This window comes from Microcaecilia unicolor, chromosome 13, assembly GCF_901765095.1.
Source record: "Microcaecilia unicolor chromosome 13, aMicUni1.1, whole genome shotgun sequence".
NCBI lineage: Eukaryota > Metazoa > Chordata > Amphibia > Gymnophiona > Siphonopidae > Microcaecilia > Microcaecilia unicolor.
In genome coordinates, this window is record NC_044043.1 from 23,740,703 (window position 1) to 23,766,979 (window position 26,277).

General features: G+C 46.2%; 1 protein-coding gene across 1 annotated transcript in view; it reads right to left on the reverse strand.

Moving 5' to 3' along the window:
• The window catches only part of GAS2L2 (growth arrest specific 2 like 2), an 86,257-nt gene that overhangs the window by 34,056 nt on the left and 25,924 nt on the right, over positions 1-26,277 (reverse strand). The window contains exons 2-3 of the mRNA XM_030185617.1: positions 15,694-15,941; positions 13,689-13,796 (exon numbers count right to left, since the gene is read on the reverse strand). Of these exons, the coding sequence (XP_030041477.1) occupies positions 13,689-13,796; positions 15,694-15,941 (356 nt within the window). The remainder of the gene's footprint in view (positions 1-13,688; positions 13,797-15,693; positions 15,942-26,277) is intronic.

Consider the following 26,277-nt stretch of genomic DNA (forward strand, 5'->3'; position numbering starts at 1 on the left):
AGGGTCATTTACATGTCCAACTGCCATTGGTTGTGTGTCAGCATTTATACTAAGTTTCAGCGGGTATAAGTTGTCACGCCTAAAGTTGGGAATCCGCTGTGTTTTAAAAATGGTTGCTGAGACTTCCTGTGGCAGTCTCGCAAGACTGTCAAGACCCACGAGACTACTGTATTTTCAAAGTTGTGAATATAATATGTTGAATTTGAAATGTACATCTTACCAAAGTTGATGTTAAACATGGCTGGGGTCCAGGACAGAAATTTAGGAAAGGACCCCAAAGTCCATTACCAGGCTGCACTTTCAGCTTCCAGCATGCAGGCTTTCTCTGGCCAAGGAACCAATCACAATTGCCCTAGTTGCAACCCCTAACCCCATCCCTGGCATGTGCCATCTTTATATTTTGCACAGGAGCAAATGCCTTTCTTGTTTCTCTGGTGTTGTACTACATGTAATGTCTAGTTTCTTGGGGTTTCTGTTTAATTTATATTTCTAGAGTTTGTGGTCACTTATTCTGTATTTGGCATTTGTGTCCTGTGTGTGTGACTGAGGTATTCTGTTAGCATGAAGTTTCCATGTAGCATTCTGTAGTAATTTGGCTTGTTCAGCTTTCCTGATAAACGTATTTGTATTTTAGGGCCCTACTATAATATTAAAGGCACTTCTTTTTCATAGGTAGGATCTTTGTTCTTGGAAGTTAGTGTTGGCATGGTAGATTTGCTCTAGGTTCTGAGTGACTTTTGTTTTATAGATTTTTTTAACTTAATTTATCATATGTCTGTAATTGAGATTACACTAGAAAACAAAATTTCTTTGTATGATGAGTTTTATGGAGAATTGTCCTTGCTGTGCTCTGTATCCATTGTTGGTGGAGAGCCAGGAGGTTCTCTGGATGCAGAATGTGTGGCTCAATGGGGCTGAATAGTGCAGTCTATTGTACTTCCCTTAGCTCTCAATTGGCCTGCAGCCACTGAAGCCTGCACTGCAACCCTCATTGAAGTTATGGGGAGTGGGGTAGGGACAGAGCATGAGTGCATCAGGTTGCTGTTTTTTCTCTTTCAAAAAAGTTGGCAACTCTAGTGCCCACCCATCCAACCTGTTGGCCCACCCAAAAATTGCCTTCTGGCTACGCCACTGGCGCACCAGGGCCCTTTTTACCACAGCTGATGAAAATCCTCCCCAAAAAATGGCCATTTGGTAAGAGTACCCTTACCGCATGGCAATGTGGGGGTGCCAGCACATGATATGCCAGATTACCGCCACACTATTAAATTAAAAAATATTTTCTGGCCAGCGGTAGCTCCGGGATAGCATGTGGTTTGCAGGCGTTGGGCTTACCAACACTTTGTAAAAGTGCCCTTGAGTGCAGTAAATATTGCGCAGTTGTGAATTTTCTTCTCTGGAATGTATATGCTATTATCCAAAAAAGCTAACACATTTAAAAATGCAGTTTTAAATTAGTTCAAGAAAATCAGGATGTAGTATATATCCCTGGTGATTATTACACCCTTCACAGCAGGGCTACTCTAATTTGTCCCGTGACCACCAAACGTGGTCCCGCATAGATTATATTCTGACTTCTACTTCCATTTTTGCCAGGGTAGTGGCTGCGACACTGGACCTAATGGTTGTGTCCGACCATACTATGATCTGGATAGATTTGGAGATGGGGCCACCAACACATGCTATGGGTCACTGGAGGTTTCCTTCTTATTTAGCTACAAACTTGAACTTCTGAGATTTTATGGTGAAAAAATGCACACTGTATTCAGAGACGAACATCAGGAAACACCCATTTTATTTTGGGAGGCCTCGAAGGCAGTGATGCACGGAGAAATAATTAGCTAAATGAGTGCCAATAACAAGAGGCTGAACCAGGGAATACTTTTGTTGGAACAGCGTTACAAACAATCCAAACAGATCCACATGAAACACCTTTCGGTAGCCAATTACAAGAATATGATGGCCACTCTGGCAGCTTTGAACTCGTTGATTCATGAGTGCACAAATACACTTTTATTTTCTCATTTTCAATACTACAGATATGGTAACCATGCAGGAAAGTTACTAGCCAGAGTAGTGAAGGCGTGGTTCCCAAGACTTTAGTGGCCCCAGATGGCTCACGCAAACATCGTCTGGTGAACATTGTCCAAATTTTTAACGATTATTTTTGAAGAATGTACAAGTTGGATTCGGGACTGGTTGGCCCATCGGTGCTTGATTATCTTGATGACTCTGGCGTACTGACGCTTCCTCCATAGACACAAACTCACTTAAGTGTCCTACTATGAGCGTGGGAGGTACAACAAATAATTAAATCCCTATCATTGAGCACAGCTCCTGGCTCTGATGGCTTCTTATCAGAATACTATAAGAAGATGGTACACCACATATATGCTCCTCTTACTGTTTACTATGAGGCAGCTGTGTCTGGGGGTGCCTTTTCTTCTCAGGCTAATGCCCTTATAATACTCATACCTAAACCCTGGCAAGACTCCAGAACATCCCGAAGCGTTCCGTCCTATTTCCTTGCTCAATGTGGATATAAAGATCCTGGTGCAGATCTTGGTGGACAGACTGGCCAAATACATGCTGAGCTTGGTGGGCGACCACCAGGTGGGGTTTGTTAAGGGTCTGACTTAAATGTTCATAGAGCACTTCTTGCAGTGGCACAAAGCTGGACCTCCCAGGAACCCTTGTTGGTGGTCAGTCTGCACGCTGAGAAAGCTTTCGATCATGTACCCTGGGATTGTCACTTTAAGGTTTTAGAGTATGTGGGGATAGAGGGTTGGTTTCTCCAAGTGATTATTGTGCTGCATTCCTCTCCTACAGCTACCCTGGTTTGTGCTCTCCAGCCTTCTCAATAAGCACCAGACAGGGATGCCCATTATCCCCATTGCTGTTTTTATTATATGTGGAGCCCCTACTACGCACCATTGCCAAGGATCTGGAACTTGTGGGTATCTCCCTTCTGCAGATCTCCATTAAGGTACTAGCATTCGCTGATGATATCCTGCTCACTCTCACTAATCTTCAACACCCTCTGTTGCACTTACTAGATAATGTTCGGGGATTTGGCTATTACTCTGGCTTTAAACTAAACTTACAAAAATCGGTGGCTTTACCGATACAGTCTTCACTACTACTACTATTTAGCATTTCTATAGCGCTACAAGGCGTACGCAGCGCTGCACAAACATAGGAATGTTGGGTTGGGGAGTTTCCCTTACAGTGGGCCACTTACTAAATTAAGTATCTTTGTATTTATATCCCAGTGGAGTTGGAGCTGTTGTACACCATTAGTCTTGCTCCCTTGTGGTCTACAACGCGAGCGATGTTCTTGATGTATCAAAACCTTCCACTCTCTCTATGGAGTAGGGTTGCCCTCTACAATATGATACTGTTGCACAAGAGGACCTATGTGGTTCAATTGGGCTACATCATCTGTTGGTGCAGCTTTTGTGGTGGGGCCATCGTTCCTCTGTCCCAAACATATCTACCCAGACTCAAGGGAGGCCTGGGGCACTCAATATTAAGTTGCTCTTGGTGGCTGGTTGCATGTGTCATTTGACGGATTGCTTTAGGGGCACAACATCTTTCTCTCAAACCACCACAGAGTGCAGTTTGCTGGGTGCCCAACATTTTAGTTTCAGGCTTCAGGCCTGCCTGGAAACTGTGCGGTCCACCATATATTTTGCCCCTCTATTCTTACCATTACGCAGGGCATGGTGATGGATATGTAAATTCCATAAGTTGAACCCACATGTATCCCCTTTGCTGCCAATTTCAGGGAATGCCAGCTTTCCAGGACTCTTTTTCTTATCAAGTGGCTGCAGTCCATTTCTCTTTTCTCCTCTCTCCTATCTGTTCCCTCACTACTCCTGCTTCTGACATATTGATCATTCCTTTTTCGCTCTTTCTGTTACGTCTGTGCTCACCTCGCCCTCTGGTGGCCAGAACCGGTGGCTGCTGTGGACCGTCACCCATTCCAGATTTCAGCCAAGTCCAGTCCGGATCTTCCAGGCTGCAAGGGTTGCTTGTGCTGTTTGAGCCTGCACAGCACCCGTAGCTGCCTGGTGATTGCAGCAGCTGAGTTCCAACTGCTTCTGGGCTTATCAGCCATCTTGGAACATTTCTGCTTTGCCTTTGCATTGCGTCTAAGGTCCCTGGTTTGTTGGTGCTGTGCTGCACTTCTGCCTAGTCTGATTTCCTGATTCTGGCTTTGACTCTGCTTGTCTACTGGACTATTCTTCTGCCTGCCGCCTGCCTAGACCCGGATTGTTATTGGACTTTTCTTCTGCTTGCTGCCTGCCTAGACCCGGATTGTTACTGGACTATTCTTGCTGCCCACCTAAGAGACCTTGCCTGGATTTGCTGGTATGTTTGTTCTGCCTTGCTTCTGGTGTGGGGTGGTTTTGCCTGCCGCTGCTGCCCCTCAGCAGTGGCCCAAGGGCTCACTAACCTAGGTTCCAGCTTTGTAAACGTGACAGAATGCAAAGGCCATGAGCTCGGTGAAATCATCCTTCCAGCAGGGCTTCCTGCCCATGACTTTTTCCTCTGTTGGCAATTCAGATCTCAGCCCGGGTGCCGCTCCTAGTTTGGATTTTGATCTTGACCCAGTTTCTGATCTTAATAGTTTTATCACGCTTCGTGACTACTGGGAACAACTTCTCTTTGATCCAGCCTTAAAGAATACCCCGGAAGCTGCAGTGGAGAGAGAGCATGTCTGGGGGCTTGGGTCCTCTGTAAACCCAGTCTCTGCTATTGATTCTTCTACCCTGCTCTTCGAGTACCGCTACAACCTCTTATCGGATCCAGCTCTGTGGGATACTCCTGAAGCCAATGCTGAAAGGAGGCGTTGTAGTAGTCCTGAGTTCCAGGCTTGTCTGCAGATTTCATGGAGCTTTCTGAGGTCCAGGTACGGTTTAGCTCCTGTGCAGAGTTCCAATGCCAGTCGAGATGCTGAGTCCGCTCCGAGTTTGAGATCCAGCCAAGTGCCTGAGCCTGCTCTGAGTTCCAGCCAAGATGAGACTGATCCTGCCCTAAGTTCCAGCCAAGATGTTCCAGAGTCTGCACTGAATTCCAGCCAAGTGCTTGAGCCTGCTCTGAGTCCCTGCCCAGAGTTTGTCTGTTGAGTTTCAGCCCAGATGAGCCTGAGTCTGCTCTGAGATCCAGCCAAACGCCGGAGTCTGCTCCGAGTTCCAGCCAAGCTTCTGAGCCTGCCCTGAGTTCCAGCCAAGATGTGCCTGAGCCTGCTCTGAGTTCCTGCCCGGTGCCTGAGTCTGTTTTGAGCTCCAGGCCAGAGGATGCTGAATCCGCGCTAAGTTCCAGTTCCAGCCAAGCTGCTGAGTGCACGCTGAGTTCCTGTTCCAGCCAAGCTGCTGAGTGCACGCTGAGTTCCTGTTCCAGCCTAGCTGCTGAGTCCATGAGAAGTTCCAGTTCCAGCCCAGATGCTGAATCCAAGCTGAGTTTCCGATCCAGCCGAGATGCTGGGTCCGAGCCGAGTTCCAGCTCCAGCCGAGATGCGGAGTCCGAGCCGAGTTCCAGCTCCAGCCGAGATGTGGAGTCTGAGCCAAGTTCCAGCTCCAGCCAAGAGGCGAAGTCCAGTCCTGATGCCAGTCTGGGTTCCAGCCTTGAGCCTTGTTCAAGCTCCAGCCAAGCTACCCCTGGTCATGTTTTGCGACTCCTCCGTAGATTTCACCATTGCTACCCGTGGAGACCTGAATTCCCTGTGGAAGTCGAGGGGGCCTTGAGGGGGAGATACTGTTATGTCTGTGCTCACCTCGCCCTCTGGTGGCCAGAACTGGTGACTGCTGTGGACTGTCACCCGTTCCAGATTTCAGCCCAGTCCGGTCCGGATCTTCCAGGCTGCCAGGTTAGCTTGTGCTGTTTGAGCCTGCACAGCACCCGTAGCTGCCTGGTGATTGCAGCAGCTGAGTTCCAACTGCTTCTGGGCTTATCAGCCATCTTGGAACATTTCTGCTTTGCCTTTGCATTGTGTCTAAGGTCCCTGGTTTGTTGGTGCTGTGCTGCACTTCTGCCTAGTCTGATTTCCTGATTCTGGCTTTGACTCTGCTTGTCTACTGGACTATTCTTCTGCCTGCCCCCTGCCTAGACCCGGATTGTTATTGGACTTTTCTTCTGCCTGCTGCCTGCCTAGACCCGGATTGTTACTGGACTATTCTTGCTGCCCGCCTGTAATCACTATCCTCTTATTCATTTCATTGCCACCCCCTCTTGGCCTCTCCCACAGGGTTCCACCATTCCCATGTCTTCCTCCCTCCACCCTTCTAGCTAGCATCTGATCCCTCTTCCCTCCCCATCCCACCCTCATAGCCTGACATTTTCCTGTCCCTTCTCTTTTCCCACCTGCCCTCTCCCCCATGGGCCAGCATTTTTCCTTCTTTCTCCCCTCACCACTTCCTGCATACGTCTCCCTCCTTCTCATCCACCCCCATGTCCAACATCTCCACCTCTCATTCCCACTGTCCACCATCTCTCTCTCCCCCTCCCTTGTGTTCTGGGTCCAACATATCTGTCCCTTTCCCATGCAGCATCTCTTCTTTCCTCCCCTCTATCATCATGTCTAACATTTCTCCCTTCCCTCCACCCTTATGGCCAACATTTAGTACATAAGTACATAAGCACTGCCACACTGGGAAAAGACCAAAGGTCCATCAAGCCCAGCACTCTGTCTCTGACAGCGGCCAATCCAGGCCCCAAGAACCTGGCAAAAACCCAAAATTTAATAATGATCAATGGACCTTTCCTTCAGGAATCTGTCCAGACCCCCTTTAAACTCAGCAAGGCCAGCTGCCATCACTACCTTCTCTGGCAGTGAGTTCCAGAGTCTAACTGCGCGCTGAGTAAAGAAAAACTTTCTCTGATTTGTTTTAAACCTACCACATTCTAATTTCATCTTGTGTCCCCTGGTTGTTAGAAAGTGTAAACAAACGCTTCACATCTGTCTGCTCTACCCCACTCATTATTTTGTAGACCTCTGTCATATCACCCCTCAGCCGCCTTTTCTCCAGGCTAAAGAGTCCTAGCCGTCTTAACCTCTCCTCATAGGGTAGTTATCCCATCCCTTTTATCATTTTTGTCACCCTTCTCTGCACCTTCTCCAATTCCTTTATATCTTTTTTGAGATGAGGCGACCAGAACTGAACACAATACTCGAGGTGCGGTCGCACCATGGAGTGATATAACAGCATTATAACATCCTCATGCTTGTTTTCCATCCCTTTTCTAATAATACTCAACATTCTGTTCGCCTTCTTAGCCGCCGCAGCACATTGAGCTGAAGATTTCAACGTCCTATCCACGATGATTCCCAGATCCCTTTCTTGGTCAGTATCTCCTAAAGCGGAACCTTGCATGACATAGCTGTAATTAGGGTTCCTCCTTCCCACGTGCATCACTTTGCACTTGTCAACGTTGAACTTCATCTGCCATTTGGACACCCAATCCCCAAGTCTCATGAGGTCTTCTTGCAATCTTTCACACTTCTGCTGCGACGAGACGACCCTGGATAACTTTGTGTCATCTGCGAATTTAATTACCTCACTAGTTACTCCCATCTCAAGGTCATTTATAAATATGTTAAAAAGCAGCGGTCCCAGCACAGACCCCTGAAGGAACCCACTAACTACCCTTCTCCATCGAGAATAATGACCATTCAACCCTACTCTCTGCTTCCTATCTTTTAACCAGCTTTTAATCCATAATAATACACTGCCTCCGATCCCATGACTCTCCAGTTTTCTTTGGAGTCTTTCATGAGGCACTTTGTCAAACGCCTTCTGAAAATCTAGATACACAATATCCACCGGCTCCCCATTGTCCACATGTTTGTTCACCCCCTTGAAAAAATGCAGTAGATTTGTGAGGCAAGACTTCCCTTCACTAAATCCGTGCTGACTTTCTCTCTCCCTCCCTCCCCATGTATCATTTCTCCCTCCTCTCCACCCCTATGTTCAACATTTCTCCCTCTCTTGCCACCTATCTCCTCTCTATGCAGCATGTCTCCCTCCCTTCCACCTCATATGCAAGTTTTTGCCCTTTCTCATCCCTTTGCTGCATATCTCCCTTCTTCCCCACATAAAGCATCCTCTCCCCCTCAGCATCTTCTCCCCCATGCAGCATCTTCTCCCCCATGCAGCATCTTCCATCCCATGTTCCCTCCCCCAGTGCAGCATCTTCCATCCCATGTTCCCTCCCCCAGTGCAGCATCTTTCCCCCGTTCCCTCCCCCAGTGCAGCATCTTTCCCCGTTCTCTTCCCCCATGCAGCATCTGTCCCCCAAGTTCCCTCCCCCATGCAGCATCTTTCCCCTGTCTTTTGTCTTCCCTTCCCCCATGCAGCATCTGTCTCCCCTCCCCATGCAGCATCTTTCCCCTATCTTCCATCACCCAATGAAGCATCTTTTCCCCCATGCAGCATCTGTCACCCATTTTCCCTCCCCCTGTGCAGCATCTTTCCCCTATCTTCTCTTACCCCATGCAGCATCTATCGTCCCCTTCCTTTCTCTTTCCTGCCCACAACTCTCCTCGTGCTTTTATGGGTTGCTGGCCGGCAGCGGCAGTGATTTCTACACGCTGCCTTTTGCTCAACGATCTCCTTGCAACCACTAAGTTCTGACCTGGAAGCCTCTCCTCTGCCGCATCTTGACTGGACAGACACCAGAAGTTGAGGCAGAGGAGAGGCTTCCAGGTTAGCGCTTAGTGGCTGCAAGGAGGTTGTTGAGCGGCAGGCAGCAGCTACTTAAGGGACACCGCTGCTGGGTGGGCCTGACCCCAAACTCTGAAATGTGGAATTTTTTGTATAGCAAAAATGTAGGAACTTGTTCCTTTTTATTTTATGGAATGCAGTGGTTATTTTAAAAATGCACTTGCCTTTTTTATTACTGCTGTTTCACAGAGAGATATTGAATAGTGAGGTAGGGAGGGGAGGGGGAGGGGAGGAAGGGAGGAGAGGGGGGAAATGCACTACCTGTAAAAAAAAAAAAATTTCAGCACCCCCAATCATTTTGAAAAGTTGGCTCATATGACAATACCTCCTATCCCATGACTCTCCAATTTCCTCTGGAGTCTTTCATGAGGTACTTTGTCAAACGCCTTCTGAAAATCCAGATACATAATAACAACTGGCTCACCTTTATCCACATGTTTGTTCACCCCTTTAAAGAAATGTAATAGATTGGTGAAGCAAGATTTCCCTTCACTAAATCCATGTTGGCTTTGTCTCATTAATCCATGCTTTTGAATATGCTCTGTAATTTTTTTCTTTATAATAGTCTCTACCATTTTGCCCGGCACTGACGTCAGACTCACTGGTCAATAATTTCCCGGATCTCCTCTGGAACCTTTTAAAAAATTTGGCGTTACATTTGCTACCCTCCAATCTTCCGGTACCACATTCGATTTTAAGGATCAATTATATATTACTAACAATAGCTCCGCAAGTTCATTTTTCAATTCTATCAGTACTCTGGGGTGGATACCATCCGGTCCAGGAGATTTAATACTCTTCAATTTGTAGAACTGCTCCATTACATCTTCCAGGTTTAAAGAGAATTCATTCAGTTTCTCTGACTTCGAATACCATTTCTGGCACTGGTATATCTCCTAAATCTTCCTCGGTGAAGACAGAAGCAAAGAATTCATTTAATCTCTCTGCTATGGCTTCGTCTTTTCTGATCGCCCCTTTTACCCCTTGGTCATCTAGTGGTCCAACCGATTCTTTTGCCGGCTTCCTAAAATAAATTTTTTACTATATGTTTTTGCCTCCAACACAATCTTTTTTTTAAAGTCCCTCTTAGCCTTCCTTATCAGCACTTTGCATGTGATTTGACATTCTTTATGCTGTTTCTTATTATTTTCAGTCGGTTCCTTCTTCCATTTTCTGAAGGATTTTCTTTTAGCTCACTTTTTAACCATGCCGGCTGACATTTTGTCTTCCGTCCTCCTTTTTTAGTATGCAAAATATATTTGGCCTGGGCTTCCAGGATGGTGTTTTTGAACAGCATCCACGCCTGATGTAAATTTTTGACTCTTGCAGCCGCTCCTCTAAGTTTTTTTTTTCACCGTTCTTCTCATTTTATAATAGAGGAGCATAATCGAATGGCGCCGGCCAAATCGATGGCCGGCCATCTTCGGGGCTGGTGCCATAAGTGGGTGGAGCCAAGCGTATTTTCGAAATACGCTTGGCGCCGGCCAAGTCACTCGCCGGATTTTACAAGAGGATCGCCGGCAGATCACCCAGGTGTATATGAGATGGCCGGCTTCGGTTTTCAGCCATAATGGAAACCGGGCCCAGCCATCTCAAACCCGGCAAAATGCAAGGCATTTGGGCATGGGAGGAGCCAGCATTTGTAGTGCACTGGCCCCCCTGACATGCCAGGACACCAACCGGGCACCCTAGGTGGCACTTAAATAAAAAAAAAATAGCTTCCAGGTGCATAGCACCCTTACCTTGTGTGCTGAGCCCCCAAATCCCCCCCCAAAACCCACTCGCCCCAACTCTACACCATTACCATAGCCCTAAGGGGTGAAGGGGCACTTACCCTGTGGGTACAGTGGGTTTTGGGGGGTTTGGGAGGGCTCTACATTAACCACCACAAGTGTAACAGGTAGGGGGGGGGATGGGCCTGGGTCCGCCTGCTTGAAGTGCACTGCACCCAGTAAAACCTGCTCCAGGGACCTGCATACTGCTGTCAAGGAGCTGGGTATGACATTTCAGGCTGGCATACAGGCTGACAAAAAAAAGTTTTAGTTTTTGTTTTTTTGGGTGGGAGGGAGTTGGTGACCACTGGGGGAGTAAGGGGAGCTGATCCCCGCTTCCCTCCGGTGGTCATCTGGTCAGTTGGGGCACTTTTTCCAAACTTGGTCCTAAAAATAAATGGTGAAATGCTTGTTTGAGCCAGCCTCTTTTTTTCCATTATAAGGCGAAGCCGGCCATCTCGTACCCACGGCCCCACCCCGCCCCTCGTCCCGCCTTCACTACCCTACCAACACGCCCCCTTGAAGGTTGGCCGGCGCCGCGATGAAACAGCAGTTGAAGCCGGCCAAAATTGGCTTTCGATAATACCGATTTGGCCGGGATCAGGAGATCGCCGGCAATCTCCCGATTTGTGTCGGAAGATCGCCGGCGATCCCTTTCAAAAATAAGCCTGATAGTCTCCTTTTTTAAAGTTAAATGCTAATGTATTTAATTTCCTATGTATACTTACTTCAAAGTTAATATCAAATCTGATCATATTATGATAACTGTTATCAAGCGGACCCAGCACCAGATCATGTGCTCCACCAAGAACTAGGTCTAGAATTTTTCCTTCTCTCGTCAGCTCCTGTACCAGCTGCTCCATAAAGCAGTCCTTGATTTCGTCAAGGAATTTTATCTCCCTAGCATGCCCTGATGTTACATTTACCCAGTCAGTATCGGGGTAATTGAAATCACCCATTATTATTGTTTTCAACCAGTTTGTTTGCGTCCCTAATTTCCTTTAACATTTCTGCATCCTGGCCAGGCGGACAGTAGTACACTCATATCTCTATCCTTTTCCCCTTTACACATGGAATTTCAGTCTATAGTGATTCTAAGATGTGTTTTGTTTCCTGCAGAATTTTCAAACTATTTGATTCAAGGCTCTCCTTAATATACAATGCTACCCACATAGAGAATTTAGAGCTACACTGCGTCCTAACGATGATTGTTCGAAGTTCAGTAGGTCTGGAGCACATCTAATGTTTTGGACATGCCTCCGGTTTTAGACTTCTGGATCCAGCTTTGTGCTCATGTGTCCCGCCTCTGGTAGGTTACGTGCAAACCCAATCCTGCTCTGCTGTTTGAGTTATTCCAACTGCGGGGCCTGGCCTGGACGGGCTTGAAAGACTTTTTAAAGAGAGCAGTTATCATGGGGAAAAAAGACAATTCTTGGTTTTCCTCAACAGTGCAGTCTGCTATGATTACATTAAGTGCTTTGGAACGTAAAGATATTCAGGACTTGTCTTCAGTGCAGGGAACCCGCTTCCTCCAATGTTGGGCCCCATTTTGTGATACAATGACCCCACATGCTCGTAGTAAAATTCTTAATGGCTAGTCTGATGTAAATTTTGATTGATGGTTGGGTGGGATGGGTGGATGGGGTAGGTTGGGGGAGTTCAATTGCTGTCACGTCTCTGGCCGTGACCACTCTCAGACCTACCTTGTTTCTGGGGGTCAGCTTTCTAGCTGGCTCCTGCTTCTTCTGTCTGTCCTTTCTGAGCTAGCTCTGGCTCTCTGTGCTGGCTGCATCCAGCAGCATGACACTAATTGCCTCACTATACTGCACCTGTGGGTGTTGCCTGGGTTAGCTCTCTCTCTCTCTCTCTCTCTCTCTCTCTCTCTCTCTGCTGGCTGCTGCCAGCAGGACTCTAATTGCTTCACTACACTACACTACACCTGGGTGTGGGAAGCCTCTGTGTTTTACTGTGCTTTCTGCCTGCTCTGTGGCTTGTGCCTAATCAGCCTCCATAGTTTCTGGAGATTGCTGCAGCTGTGCCTCTGGTGTGGAAGGGCTTTATTAAGCACTTAGAGACTGCAGTCTTGGCCTTTGCATCGTATAAGGTCCCTGGTAAGCTAGAGTGCTCTGTGCACTGCTATATTGTCCAGTTCTGTGTGATTGCCTAGTGCTTGCTTGGTAGCCTGTGTACAGCTTTACTAGTTCTTCTGTGTTTGCTCTGTGTGAGTTCCTAGTGTTTGCCTAGTTAGCTTGGGCACTGCTCTGCTTGTTAGCTTGTGTACAGCTTCTAGGTCTCCTGAGTTTAGCCTCTGGTTTTCCCCGGTGGGGTTTCCTTGGTTTCTGGAGCTTCAGCCCTAGTCTTATCCTTTGCCAGTTCTCCTTGTTACTGGAGCTCCAGCCCTAGTCTTGCTATTGGTTCTGACCCTTGTCTGTACCTATCTACTGCTCTGCTAGCCGCCTGCCCAGAGACTCCTGCTTTGACCCTGACCACGCCTGTCTCTGCCTATTGCCTATACTCAGTTATTCTCTGCCAGCCACCTGTCTCGGACTATTGCCTGAACCCGGACATTCCCTGCCTGCCTGTCTCGTTAGCCTAGGTACCTGGGAGCACTGCTGGATCCTGACTCCAGTTCTGGTTTTCCTGTAAGCCCTACCGGCTGCTCAAACCTGAGGGCTCAACCCTCGGGGAAAGGCAGCTAAGCGTAGGTGAAGCCTACTCCAGTGTATTCCGGTCCGGTGCGTTCCAGTCCTGAGTGTTCCAGTGCAGGACTCCAGTCCGGGGTTCCAGTCCAGCCTTGTCTCTTCTCTGCTCCGAAGGTGATCTTGCCTGCTACTGCCGCTCCTCGGCCGTGGTCCAGGGACTCACGTACCCAGGGTTCCCGGGGAAGAAGCCTGACAGAATGCCAAGGTCCTCGAGAACACGACTATTGCATAATTTGTATTAATGGATTGTCTATAATGGGGGCTACGGGATATATTGTTATTTATGTACCATGTTTAATAGCATTTATGGTGAATTGTATAAGGCTTCTGTGGCTACCAATAAAATAAAGAAATTAGATGAGGTTCATTGTTATATGTACAAATTATTTTTTTAAATTGTAACTCACCTTAAGCTTATATGGTAAAGCAGAATATGAAATATTGCAAAGTAAAAGTAAAGATTGTCTGCTGTGGGCAGTTTCTCTTACCCTGACAAATATTAGCGTGCTGGAATCTCCTACTCGGTACTTTCCCTCTGACACCTTGACCATGGAAAAGTGCACAGGACACGTGCAGCAGCTGACCAGGTACTGCACCTGTGGAGAGAAAAGGACTGAGGTCAGAGTGCAAGGAAATTACTGGGCTTGTGTCACATGTGGAAACTATGGGTGTGGGTGTAAAAGGTCAGGTTAGTTGTAACCCCAGTCACTATGACAAGCCAGGAATGATGGGAATCCTTAAAGGATGGAAAATTACTGTGGACATTTTTTATACTTAAAGGGCCCTCTTATTACGATGCGCTAAAAAGTGGCCAGCGCTATCCCCAGCGTGAGTCTTTCCCATGTGCTGAGGTGGTAAAACGACCCCATTTTCCATTATTCCCCTTAATAGCCATGCGCTAATTTCTCCATTAGCATATGTGTGTGAGCACTTACCGGCACCTATTTTCTAGGTGGGATGGGCTCATGTGCTAATCCTATTTTTTAGCAATCCTACCGTGGGACACCTGAGCACACCCTGCAGTAGTGCTTTTTAACCTGTGGTAAGCACGTGCTAGTGTTTACCGTAGCTTAGTAAAAGGGCCCCTATATTTTTTTGCCTTTCTGACAATTACAGTAAGTTGTTGGAAAGAATTCCATGAGCTGTCCTCCACATTCTTTCCTTACTTGTTTACTTAAATGTTATTGCATGTGATAGCATGGACTAGCAGCCAGGCATGGACCCTACCTAGGCAGCAGACAAGGTAAACCAAAAGAATAAAGTACCAAAAGTCTGTTACTGTCACAGATGCAAACATAGGCAGGATTTAAGTGTTACTTCATTTCACACAAAAAGAAACTTCATTGTCTTAGGTATCTTGCAGTTTAGCTTCGTTAACTCACGCTCGCTAGCACTCATAGTGACTGCTCCTAGCAGGCTCACTTCAATACTTCACTTGTAATCTGTATATCTTCCACGTGGACTCTACTCCAAATACTGCAATCACAGGTTAGGTAAATGCTGCAAAATATAAACCTCCTACCTTGACCTGTTTACCATGGTCACAGGCTATGATTTTTTAGGGTAGCATTTTCTGAAGTGCTACCCATTCCACGCGCAGGGCTCAAGAGACAGGCATGGATGAGGCAATGGTGCAGGGAAGAGGGTTTTAGATTTGTAAGGAACTGGGCAACATTCTGGGGAAGGGGGAGCCTATTCTAGAAGGATGGGCTCCACCTTAACCAGGATGGGACCAGGCTGCTGGCATTGGCATTTAAAAAGGAGATAGTGCAGGCAGCGATTAAATCCTTCCACACTCACACAGCACCTGGAGCTGATGGGTATACGATCAATTTTTATAAAATTTTACAGCTTACAGGGCCTCTCTTGGAATATTACCAATTGAATTCAAACAAAATAAAACATGGAAAAGAAAATAAGATGATACCTTTTTTATTGGACATAACTTAATACATTTCTTGATTAGCTTTTGAAGTTTGCCCTTCTTCGTCAGATCGGAATATTACCAAGAAGTAGTACAGAAGGGGTCATTTCCATTGTATGATAATTTAGCCCTAATTACACTTATTCTCATACCTAATAAGCTGTGGGGGGAGGCGGAATCTTATAGACTCATCTCTCGCTTAAATGTTGATGTCAAGCTTCTGGCCAGGATGTTGGCTAATCAATTAGCTGAATACATAGTAGCAGAGGAGCAGGTGGGCTTTGTGATGGATCGCCAATCCATTCTCAATGTTTGGAAACTATTGACAGTTGTTTTGTATTTGGTATTTTTATACATTATATATTTAATAAACATATATTGTTACAAAAAAAAATCCAGATTTTTTTTCTCTTCTTTTCCAACCCTGAAATTGGAGCAGCTAGGACAACTGACCAGGACTGCGGCACACCCCTGCGCTGCACTACAGTATATACATACAAACTATGGAAGGCACTGTTGCCTTTGGCAGTGGCTTGTGCTGCAGGTCTCTGGGCTAAAGAAAGACTCACCATCTGGTCCAGGTTTTTGAAATCACAGAATTTCCGATCAGGTTTGGAAGGTTTGGGGATTGGAATCTCTGGAGGCGGCAGGTCCATTTCTTCCCGGATCTCCTCCTCAATCTCCTCTTCCATCTGGATAAGGATGGGTGCACTCATCCCAAAGCGGGAGGCACGGCGGGCCAATTCCAACAGGCACAAGATGAAGTTCTTCTCATTCTTCCTCAGCACCAGGTCCTCTGTCTCAAACATCAACACATCTGAGGGACAGACAGAAGGGGAGAATAAGGAGAGAGAAGGAACATGGGATTAGAGGGAAGAAAGAGACAGAAGAAGGAGAGATAGAAAGACATGGGGCGAGGAAGGGAAAGAGGGGGTAAACAATGACAGAGGGGGGAAAACAAATAGGTGGAAAAAAAAAGAGGGTAAGAGATTTAGAAACAGGATAGGAGAAGAGATGTAGGAGAGAGGAAAGATGAAAGGCAAGAGAAGGAGATGATGTGCAGGGGAGGAAATAAACATGAAAGGAAAGAAAAAGAGACAATGTGCAAAGGAGGAAACAAGAGAAGAGGAAAGAATAAAAAGAGTGAGGGGGGAAAGAGAGAGGGAAGAAGAGATGAGGGGAGAGAGAGGATATCCGCAATCATAAAACAGGCCAGAGGATTGTCTGTGAGTCAAGCTCTCAGGCAACTCCAACACATTATCCCCCTAATCCTAGAAACTTGCTCACCCAATTTCATGCTTAGCACACACAGTTGCACACGCAAGTTATTGAATAGTGTCAGTTGTGTGTGTAACTTAATTTAATAATTAGCTGTTCATTGGTATTAACAACCAATTATTGGCTATAACCGCAATAATTCTATAAATTGCACACGCAAAAACTATCAAACACAATGGCAAGGGGGATGTGGATCTGGGAATAGTGCACAATTTATAAAATACCTTTTGATGCAAGCATTTACACAAGCCATTGAGCTAGTGCAAGTTTTCGCACCAAACGTGGGCACACAAATGTGGACATAGGCTAGTAGTCTATAACTGGAATTGGCCAATATAGAATTTTCACTTAGCATGTTCTAATCTGGTGCCTAACTTTAGGCTTCCTTTTGAGAATTACCCTCTATAAGGGCAATTCCATAATTGGGAGTGCCTTGCACATGTTAGTGGCACTCACCTGCACAAGTGCACTAGGTGCTATGGACTGCTTAAGTGTTATGGGGCCAGATTCTATAAATGGCACTCGAAAATGGGTAGAGGAAAAGGATCCAGGCACTTCAAACCCAGACCAAGGAACACCAAATCTAATATAATAATTCGCACTTCCAACGTTCTGAAGCTGACTCTGTGGCAGTGAAGCCGTGTAGTGTTCGTAGGGTTCGTAATCACACTCCCGATTACTGCCCCGCCCTCTATGGAACTCTGTATAGTTGCCAGGGAAAGAAACGCGACGTCAGAAGGAAAAGGGACCAACCACAGGCAATCGCACTCGCTCTCACTGCCCCGTCCTCGGAGGGAAGGGAAGGCTGCATAGTAACGCCACGACCAGAGAACAGAGGACCACGGTGGCAGGAAGCACACAAACCACCTGACAGGACTCTCACTTTCAAGAAAGTTGAACTCCGAGGTACGGACATCTAAGGAGGAGGCAACCGCAGAGAACGGAAGGGGAGAAAAACGCTCCACGAAAAACACACTGAACTCCAAGGTACAGACATCAAAGGAGGAGGCAAGTGGACAGAACAGAAGGGGAGAACAATGTTTAATCACTCTCTCTCTCTCTTTCTCTCTCTGACAGACACCCCCCCCCCCAATTGGATCTATCTCTCTCTGATACACACACAGACACTGTGCATCTCATTCTGCAGCATGATAGTACTGATAATACACCACTGAAAATTATTACCATCAGAGTACAATTCTCCTAACACTTCCCTTAAAAACATTAATGACAGAAGGTCATTACCTTGCTAGCGCCCGTTTCATTTCAATGAGAAACGGCTTTTTTTACTAGTACAAAAATAAAAACTTTTATTGATGAATCTAAATGATGGCTCGATATGATTTCATGTTTTAGCACAAGAGTTTACTTTTTTAGCTCCGCAATGTTAGCTTTTCATTTATGTGGTCCATCATTTTTGATGACATTTAGACATGTCATTTTTTCCAACTATTCCTTCACAGTGTTTTAATATATTAACAATGTTTGTATATTAGGTTTTTACTTGTTTTTATGTGTCTTTCTCTTTGTTTTTTGTTTTTCACTTTTTTAAGTAAATATGTTCTGATATACTTAACACTGACATTTAATTAATGAGTTGTAAGGCTTTCACACTTTTCCCTTCTTTTATATCCCATTCACAATCCTTTATACATTATATCTGGTAAGCCTCACATCGGTGGAAGGAATCGCTGCTAAAGGAAAGGATGGTGGACATTCTAGAAGCCAACCGGTTACAAGATCCAAGGTAACATGGCTTATTTCTCTTGCTTTTTTTACACAAGGAAAGTAAATAAAAACAAGAAAAACATGAAGCCGATATGGCTCTTCAAACAAGTGGCTGAAAAATAAGGGCAAGAGAGGCTTCATTTAAGAAATTCAAAAGAATTCAATGAGAAGATCATTGAAAAGATTACCGGATTAAGCTCAAAGAATCGAAGAGGGAAATATGGTTAGCGAAAGCGCAGGCAGAAGAAAAAATGGCTACAGAGGTAAAGAGAGGTGATGAGACCTTTTTTAGATGTATTGGAGAAAGGAGAAAAATAGGAATGGAATTGCAAGACTAAAAGATACTGAAAATAGCTATGTAGAGAGTGATGAGGATAAGAACACACGAACATAAGAGTAGCCATACTGAGTCAGACGATTGGTCCATCTAGCCCATTATCCTTTTTCCAACAGTGACCAAGCCAGGTCACTAGTACCTGGCAGAAACCCAAATCATGGCAACATTCCATGCTACAAGTCCCAGAGCAAGCAGTTGCTTCCCTATCCGCCTTATTTTCGAAAGAGAAAGACGCCCATATTTCGACCCAAATCGGGAGATGGGCGTCTTTCTCCCGTGGCCGCCTAAATCGGTATAATCGAAAGCCGATTTTGGGCGTCTTCAACTGCAATCTGTCGCGGAAACTGCCAAAGTTGACGGGGGCATGTCAGAGGCATGGTGAAGGCAAGACTGGGGCGTGTTTATCGGCCGAGGAGAGATGGCCGTCTTCGGACGATATTCGAAAAAAGAAAGGCGTTTTTAGCGCAAATTTGGGTCACTTTTTTTGGACCCTTTTTTTCACGAACAAGTCCCAAAAAAGTGCCCTAAATGACCAGATGACCACCGGAGGGAATCGGGGATGACCACCCTTGACTCCCCCAGTGGTCACTAACCCCCTCCCACCAAAAAAAAATAACTTTAAAATCTTTTTTTTCCAGCCTGTATGCCAGCCTCAAATGTCATACCCAGCTCCATCACAGCAGTATGCAGGTCCCTGGAGCAGTTGTTAGTGGGTGCAGTGGACGTCAGCCAGGTGGACCCAGGCCCATCCCCCCCTACCTGTTACACTTGTGGTGGTAAATGGGAGCCCTCCAAACCGCCCCCAAAACCCACTGTACCCACATCTAGGTGCCCCCCTTCAGCCATAAGTGCTATGGTAATGGTGTAGAGTTGTGGGGAGTGGGTTTTGTGTGGGATTTGGGGGTCTCAGCACCCAAGGGAAGGGAGCTATGGACTTCAGAGGTATTTAACCTTTTTTTTAATTGTTACAAGTTTCCCCCTAGGGTGCCCGGTTGGTGTCCTGGCATGTGAGGGGGACCAGTGCACTACGAATCCTGGCCCCTCCCAAGACCCAATGCCTTGGATTTGTTCATTTTTGAGCTGGGCACCTACGGTTTCCATTATCGCTGAAAAACGAAACCGCCCAGCACAAATCCGATGCATTTGGCTGGCACAAACCGTATTATCGGGAAAAAGATGGACGCCCATTTTTTCCAAAATACGGTTTGTCCCGCCCCTTCACGTACCTTTTCTCGGAGATAGACGCCCATGGAGATGGGCGGTCACGTTCGATTATGTCCCTCTATATCTGTCTCAATCGCAAACTATGGACTTTTCTTCCAGGAACTTATCCAAACCTTTTTTAAACCTAGATATACTAACCGCTGTTACCACATCCTCCGGCAAAGAGTTCCAAAGCTTAACTATTTGTTGAGTGAAAAAATACTTCTCTTTGGTGTTCACGGAAGAAAAACCTGGAGAAGGACCGCAGTCGGTGGCACAGGGTATATCTGGGAATGGAGTAGATATTGCACCATTCATGGAAGAAAACATTTATAAACGGCTTGAAAATCTGAAATGGACAAAGCTATGGGGCCGGAAGGGATACATTCCAGGGTACTCAGGGAGCTCAGAGAAGTTCTGGCGGGATCTCTTAAAGATTTATTTAATAGATCTTTAGAGACTGGAGAGGTACCGAGGGATTGGAAATGAGCGGATGTGGTACCTCTTCACGAAAGTGGAAACTACAGGTCGGTATGCCTCACGTCAGTGGTAGGAAAAATAATAGAATCGTTGCTAAAGGAAAGGATAGTGGACTTTCTAGAAGCCAACGGTTTACAAGATCCAAGGCAACATGGCTTTACCAAAGGAAAATTCTGCTAAATTAATTTGATTAACTTCCTTGACTGGGTGACCAAAGAACTGGATGAAGGACGTGCGATAGATGTATTCTACTTGGATTTCAGCAAAGCCTTTGATACGGTCCCTCACAGAAGACTCGTGAACAGTGGCGTAGCCAGACAGCCAATTTTGGATGGGCCTGAGCCCAAAGTGGGTGGGCACAATATTTTCTCTGCCCTGCCCTACTGCAAAATATAAATACACTAGTAAAACATGCCCGTTTCTGAAGCAAATGAAACGGGCGCTAGCAAGGTTTTCCTGCCGAACCTCCCCCTCCCTACCCACCCCTTCGGCGTTGTGAAGCCACTCACCGCCATTGCTCCGCACCTCATCAACGCACGCCACCTTCATCCACTGATGCCATTGCTCCGCCCTCGATCTTTGACGCCATTGCTCCGCCCTCGACGTCATAACGTTTGACACGAGGGCGGGGCCCAGACAGTGATTTTGGTGGCTTCACCACCACGAACCCTTCGAACCCGAATGAAGTGCCCACAGGAAGTGACACTGATGTCAGTGTCCTCAGAATGTTGAGGGTGAGTTTTATTATATAGGATTAGCTAATAAGGATCCTCAAGCTCTGTCAGCTGAAGACTTTCTCTGAAGGTGGCCAGAACTCCCTTTTACCAAACTTGGCAGGCAGCAGCAACATCCGTAAGCCACTGATGCCAGCACCCTATGCGTGCTTAGCTGTCGGTGACTCAAGCATGCTGTCACCATCTGCAGAGCTTGGTAGAAGGAGGTTCTGGCCGTCTTTGGACTTACAATCCCACCCACCCTACCCACATCCCACCCACCCCAGGGTTTTCCACTCATTTATAGACAAACCAAACCTCATTAACTTTACTCAATCATACACAGGCAGTCTTGCAGACTGTTAACCCCAACATAGTACACCTGTTCATACCCATTTCAACCAATGAGGATGACTTTTATTCTCTGCAATAATTGTGGTGCTTTAGTTTCAAGGCCAATCATCTGGAGACTTAAAGCTTGTCCTATCTGTCTTCAGCTATCTAGTTTAAAACAAGAGCTCAGTAAAGTAATGCAAGAATTGGATGCAATTAAAGCAGCTTCTAGGACTGCACACAATAATAACTTCTCACCACTGCCTCAAAGAATAAAACCACATAAGAACATATGGTTCACAGTAGTCTCAGGCAGACTTCGTCAGGTGACACAGAAGCATCCACCCGCACAAGTGTTGCCACTAAAGAATTCTTTTGCTCCATTACAGCACTGTGATGCTCCTAAAAATAAAACTGAGGCAGAGGAAAAAGCAATAAAGTTGAAACAAAAAGATATGAAGGTACCCAAAGTGAAAAGACACCCCCAAATCACTAATGTTGAAACACATACCAGGAAATATAGATGGAAAGCGACGGCCACAAATGCTCGTAGTCTAAGCAATAAAGTACATGACCTTCAAGCCCTGATGTTGGAGGCAGACTTAGACGTTGTTGCAATCACAGAGACGTGGCTCAATGGTTCCCATGAATGGGATGCAAACATACCAGGCTATAATCTATTTAGGAAGGATAGAGAGGGTCGAAAAGGTGGAGGAGTAGCTCTGTATGTAAAGAATGATATCATGGCAACTGAAATGACAGGGACCTGGGGAAAAGAAGAAGCGATATGGATCACCTTAAAAAGAGAGGATAGAACCTCTGTCCACGTGGGTGTTGTCTACAGACCCCCGACACAATTAGAGGAACTAGATAAAGATCTGATCGCAGATATTCAAAAATTAGGAAAGAAAAAAAGAGGTTCTGTTGATGGGAGATTTCAATCTGCCAGATGTAGATTGGAAGGTTCCGTCTGCCAAATCGGAAAGAAGTAGAGAGATCGTGGATGCTTTCCAAAGTGCTCTGCTCAGACAAATTGTGACGGAACCCACGAGGGAGGGAGCGACGCTGGATCTGGTGCTCACAAATGGGGATAGTGTGTCAAATGTCCGAGTGGGTGCACACCTGGGAAGCAGTGACCATCAAACGGTTTGGTTTGATATGAAGGCTGAAGTGGAGGGTGGCCACTCTAAACTCAAAGTCCTGGATTTCAAGCATGCTGACTTTAGTAAAATGGGGGAATACTTGAGGAAGGAGCTGATGGGCTGGGAGGACGTACAAGAAGTGGAAGGACAGTGGTTCAGGCTGAAAGAAGTAATAAATAGGGCCACAGACCTTTATGTAAGGAGAGTAAATAAAAGCAAGAGAAAAAGGAAACCGATATGGTTCTCCAAGAAAGTGGCTGAGAAAATAAAGGCTAAAGAGTTAGCGTTCCAGAAATATAGAAAATCTCAAGAAGAGGAACACGGGAGGAATACCGGGTGAAACTGAAAGAAGCCAAGAGAGAGATACGTCTGGCGAAGGCGCAAGCGGAAGAACAAATGGCTAGAAATGTAAGGAGGGGAGACAAAAATTTCTTCAGGTATATTAGTGAAAGGAGAATGACTAAAAAGGTAATTGTGAGACTAAAAGATACAGCGAAACGCTATGTAGATAATGATGAAGAAAAAGCCAATTTGCTAAATAGATACTTTTGTTCTGTTTTCACTGAAGAAAATCCTAGAGAAGGACCGAGAGGGACTGGCAAGAGTACACCTGAGAATGGAGTGGATAGAGCACCGTTCACGGAAGAGAGTGTGTATCAACAACTTGGAAAGCTAAAGGTGGACAAAGCCATGGGACCGGACGGGATCCACCCCAGAAAATTGAGGGAGCTCAGAGAGGTTCTGGCGGGTCCTCTTAAAGATTTGTTTAATAAATCTTTGGAGACGGGAGAGGTTCCGAGGGATTGGAGAACGGCAGATGTGGTCCCTCTTCACAAAAGTGGTGATAGGGAAGAAGCTGGAAACTACAGGCCGGTAAGCCTCACTTCGGTTATTGGAAAAGTAATGGAAGCCATGCTGAAGGAAAGGATAGTGAATTTCCTGGAAGCCAATAAGTTGCAAGATCCGAGACAACATGGTTTTACCAGAGGGAAATCGTGCCAAACGAATCTCATTGAATTCTTTGATTGGGTAACTGGAGAATTAAATCATCGACATGCTATAGACGTAATCTACTTAGATTTTAGCAAAGCTTTTGACACGGTTCCCCACAGGAGGCTCTTAAATAAACTCGATGGGCTGGAGATAGGTCCCGAAGTGGTGAACTGGATTAGGAACTGGTTGACGGACAGACGACAGAGGGTGGTGGTAAATGGAGTTCGCTCGGAGGAGGGACAGGTGAGTAGTGGAGTGCCTGAGGGATCGGTGCTGGGGCCGATTCTGTTCAATATATTTGTGAGTGACATTGCCGTAGGGTTAGAAGGTAAAGTTTGCCTATTTGCGGATGATACTAAGATTTGCAACAGAGTGGACACCCGGGAGGGAGTGGAAAGCATGAAAAAGGATCTGAGGAAGCTAGAAGAATGGTCTAAGGTTTGGCAATTAAAATTCAATGCGAAGAAATGCAAAGTGATGCACTTAGGGAGTAGAAACCCACGAGAGACTTATGTGTTAGGTGGTGAGAGTCTGATAGGTACTGAGGGGGAGAGGGATCTTGGGGTGATAGTATCCGAGGATCTGAAGGCGACAAAACAGTGTGACAAGGCGGTGGCTGTAGGAAGAAGGTTGCTAGGCTGTATAGAGAGAGGTGTGATCAGCAGAAGAAAGGAAGTGTCGATGCCCCTGTACAAGTCGTTGGTGAGGCCCCACCTGGAGTATTGTGTTCAGTTTTGAGGCCGTACCTTGCGAAGGATGTTTAAAAAATGGAAGTGGTGCAAAGAAAAGCTACAAGAATGGTAGGGGATTTGCATTCCAAGACGTATGAGGAGAGACTTGCTGACCTGAACATGTATACCCTGGAGGAAAGGAGGAACAGGGGTGATATGATACAGATGTTCAAATATTTGAAAGGTATTAATCCGCAAACAAATCTTTTCCGGAGATGGGAAGGCGGTAGAACGAGAGGACATGAAATGAGGTTGAAGGGGGGCAGCCTCAGGAAAGATGTCAGGAAGTATTTTTTCAGAGAGTGGTGGATGCTTGGAATGCCCTCCCGCAGGAGGTGGTGGAGATGAAAACGGTAACTGAATTCAAACATGCGTGGGATATGCATAAAGGAATCCTGTGCAGAAGGAATGGATCCTCAGAAGCTTAGCCGAAATTGGGTGGCGGAGCAGGTGGGGGGAAGAGGGGTTGATGGTTGGGAGGCGAGGATAGTGGAGGGCAGACTTATACGGTCTATGCCAGAGCCGGTGATGGGAGGCGGGACTGGTGGTTGGGAGGCGGGAAGTACTGCTGCGCAGACTTGTACGTCTGTGCCCTAAATAAGGCAGGTACAAATCAAGGTAAGGTTTACACATATGTTTGTCTTGTTGGGTAGACTGGATGGACCGTGCAGGTCTTTTTCTGCCGTCATCTACTATGTTACTATGTAAGTGCTCAGCTGGGGGAGGCTTGGGATCCCTACCAGCTATACAGCAAGGGTCAGAACTGGTGTTAGACATGCTAGGGCCCCCTCCCTGATCCCCTCTCCTCCCTGCCTTCCCTCCATTTCCCCACCTGCCATTACTGTCACACCAACAGACCCTCACCAAATACAGAACAGGGGATCACATATCAGAAATAAAAATATTTAGACAAAAATTGAACTCAAACCCCCCAAAAGTTAAACTTAGCATGTACTGCAACACTGGAGAAATAAAAACAGAAATGCATTTCCTTTCTCCTGAACACGATACAAACACATTTGCTATGTAGATTTCCCAAAGCCAACATATTCCATTTAAAACATTCAAAATACATTGCTTTTTTTCTACCTTTGTGGTCTGGACATTGTATTTTTCCATCATGTTGGTTGCAGTTTCTTTTCTGCTTTTCTGTCTGTCGTCTTCTAATTCTCTTTCAAGCGGCTGCTGTCCATTTGTCTTCTTTTACCTTCACTACACCTGCTTCTGACATATTGACTTCTTATTTTTAGCTCTTTCCTCTCTTTTTTCTTCTTTCTGCCTTGCTGTCAACTCAAATTTCACCCTCTCACTGTTCTCCTCCTTTTTAGTTTACAGCTACGTATCAGATTTTCATCTTTTTCTCTCACCCACTAGCTTTTCCATTTCCCCCATCTCTCTCCTTCCTCAGCCCTCCATTCCCTTTCATTACCTATATTCTATCCTCTGTAATCACTATCTTTTTATTTATTTATTTATTTATTTCCTTGCCACCCTCTTCCTCTCCCTCCTGGCCTCTCCCACATGGTTCCACCATCTTCCTTCCCTCCACCCTTCTAGCCCAGCATCTGCTCCCTCTTTCTCCCCACCCCACTCTTGTAGCCTTACATCTTTCTGCCCCTTCTCTCTTCCCTCCTGTCCTCTCCCCCATGTTCCAACATTTCTCCCTCTCTCTTCCCTCACTCCCACTGTCCGGCATCTCTCCATCACCCTTCTGCTCCTGAATCCAACATCTCCTCCTTTCTCCCCTCTCCACCTCCTGTGTTTCTCTCTCCCTCTCATTCACCCCCAGGTCCAATATATCTCCCTCTCTCCCACTTTCTACCATTTCTCCCTCTCTTGTGCCATGGGTCCAACACTTCTCTTCCCCCCCTCCCCCATGCAGCATTTTCTCTCTTCCTCCCTTCCACTTCCAACATTTCTGCCTCTCCCCCTCCCTTGTGCCCCATCCAACATCTCTCGCTTCCCCCTACAGCATCTCTTCCTGCCCTCCACCATCATGTCCAATTTTTCACCATCTTCCCCTCCTCATTTACCATCTCTCCCTCCCCACTATCCCTATGTCCAACATTTCTCCCTCTCTCGTCCCTCTCCCCTCCCCATGCAAGATTTTTTCCTTTCTTACCCCTCTCTACCCTATGTCCCACAATTCTCTCTCTCTTGTCCCTCTCCACCTCATGCCCCCCCATGCAGCATCTATATTTTGGAAGGAGACCTC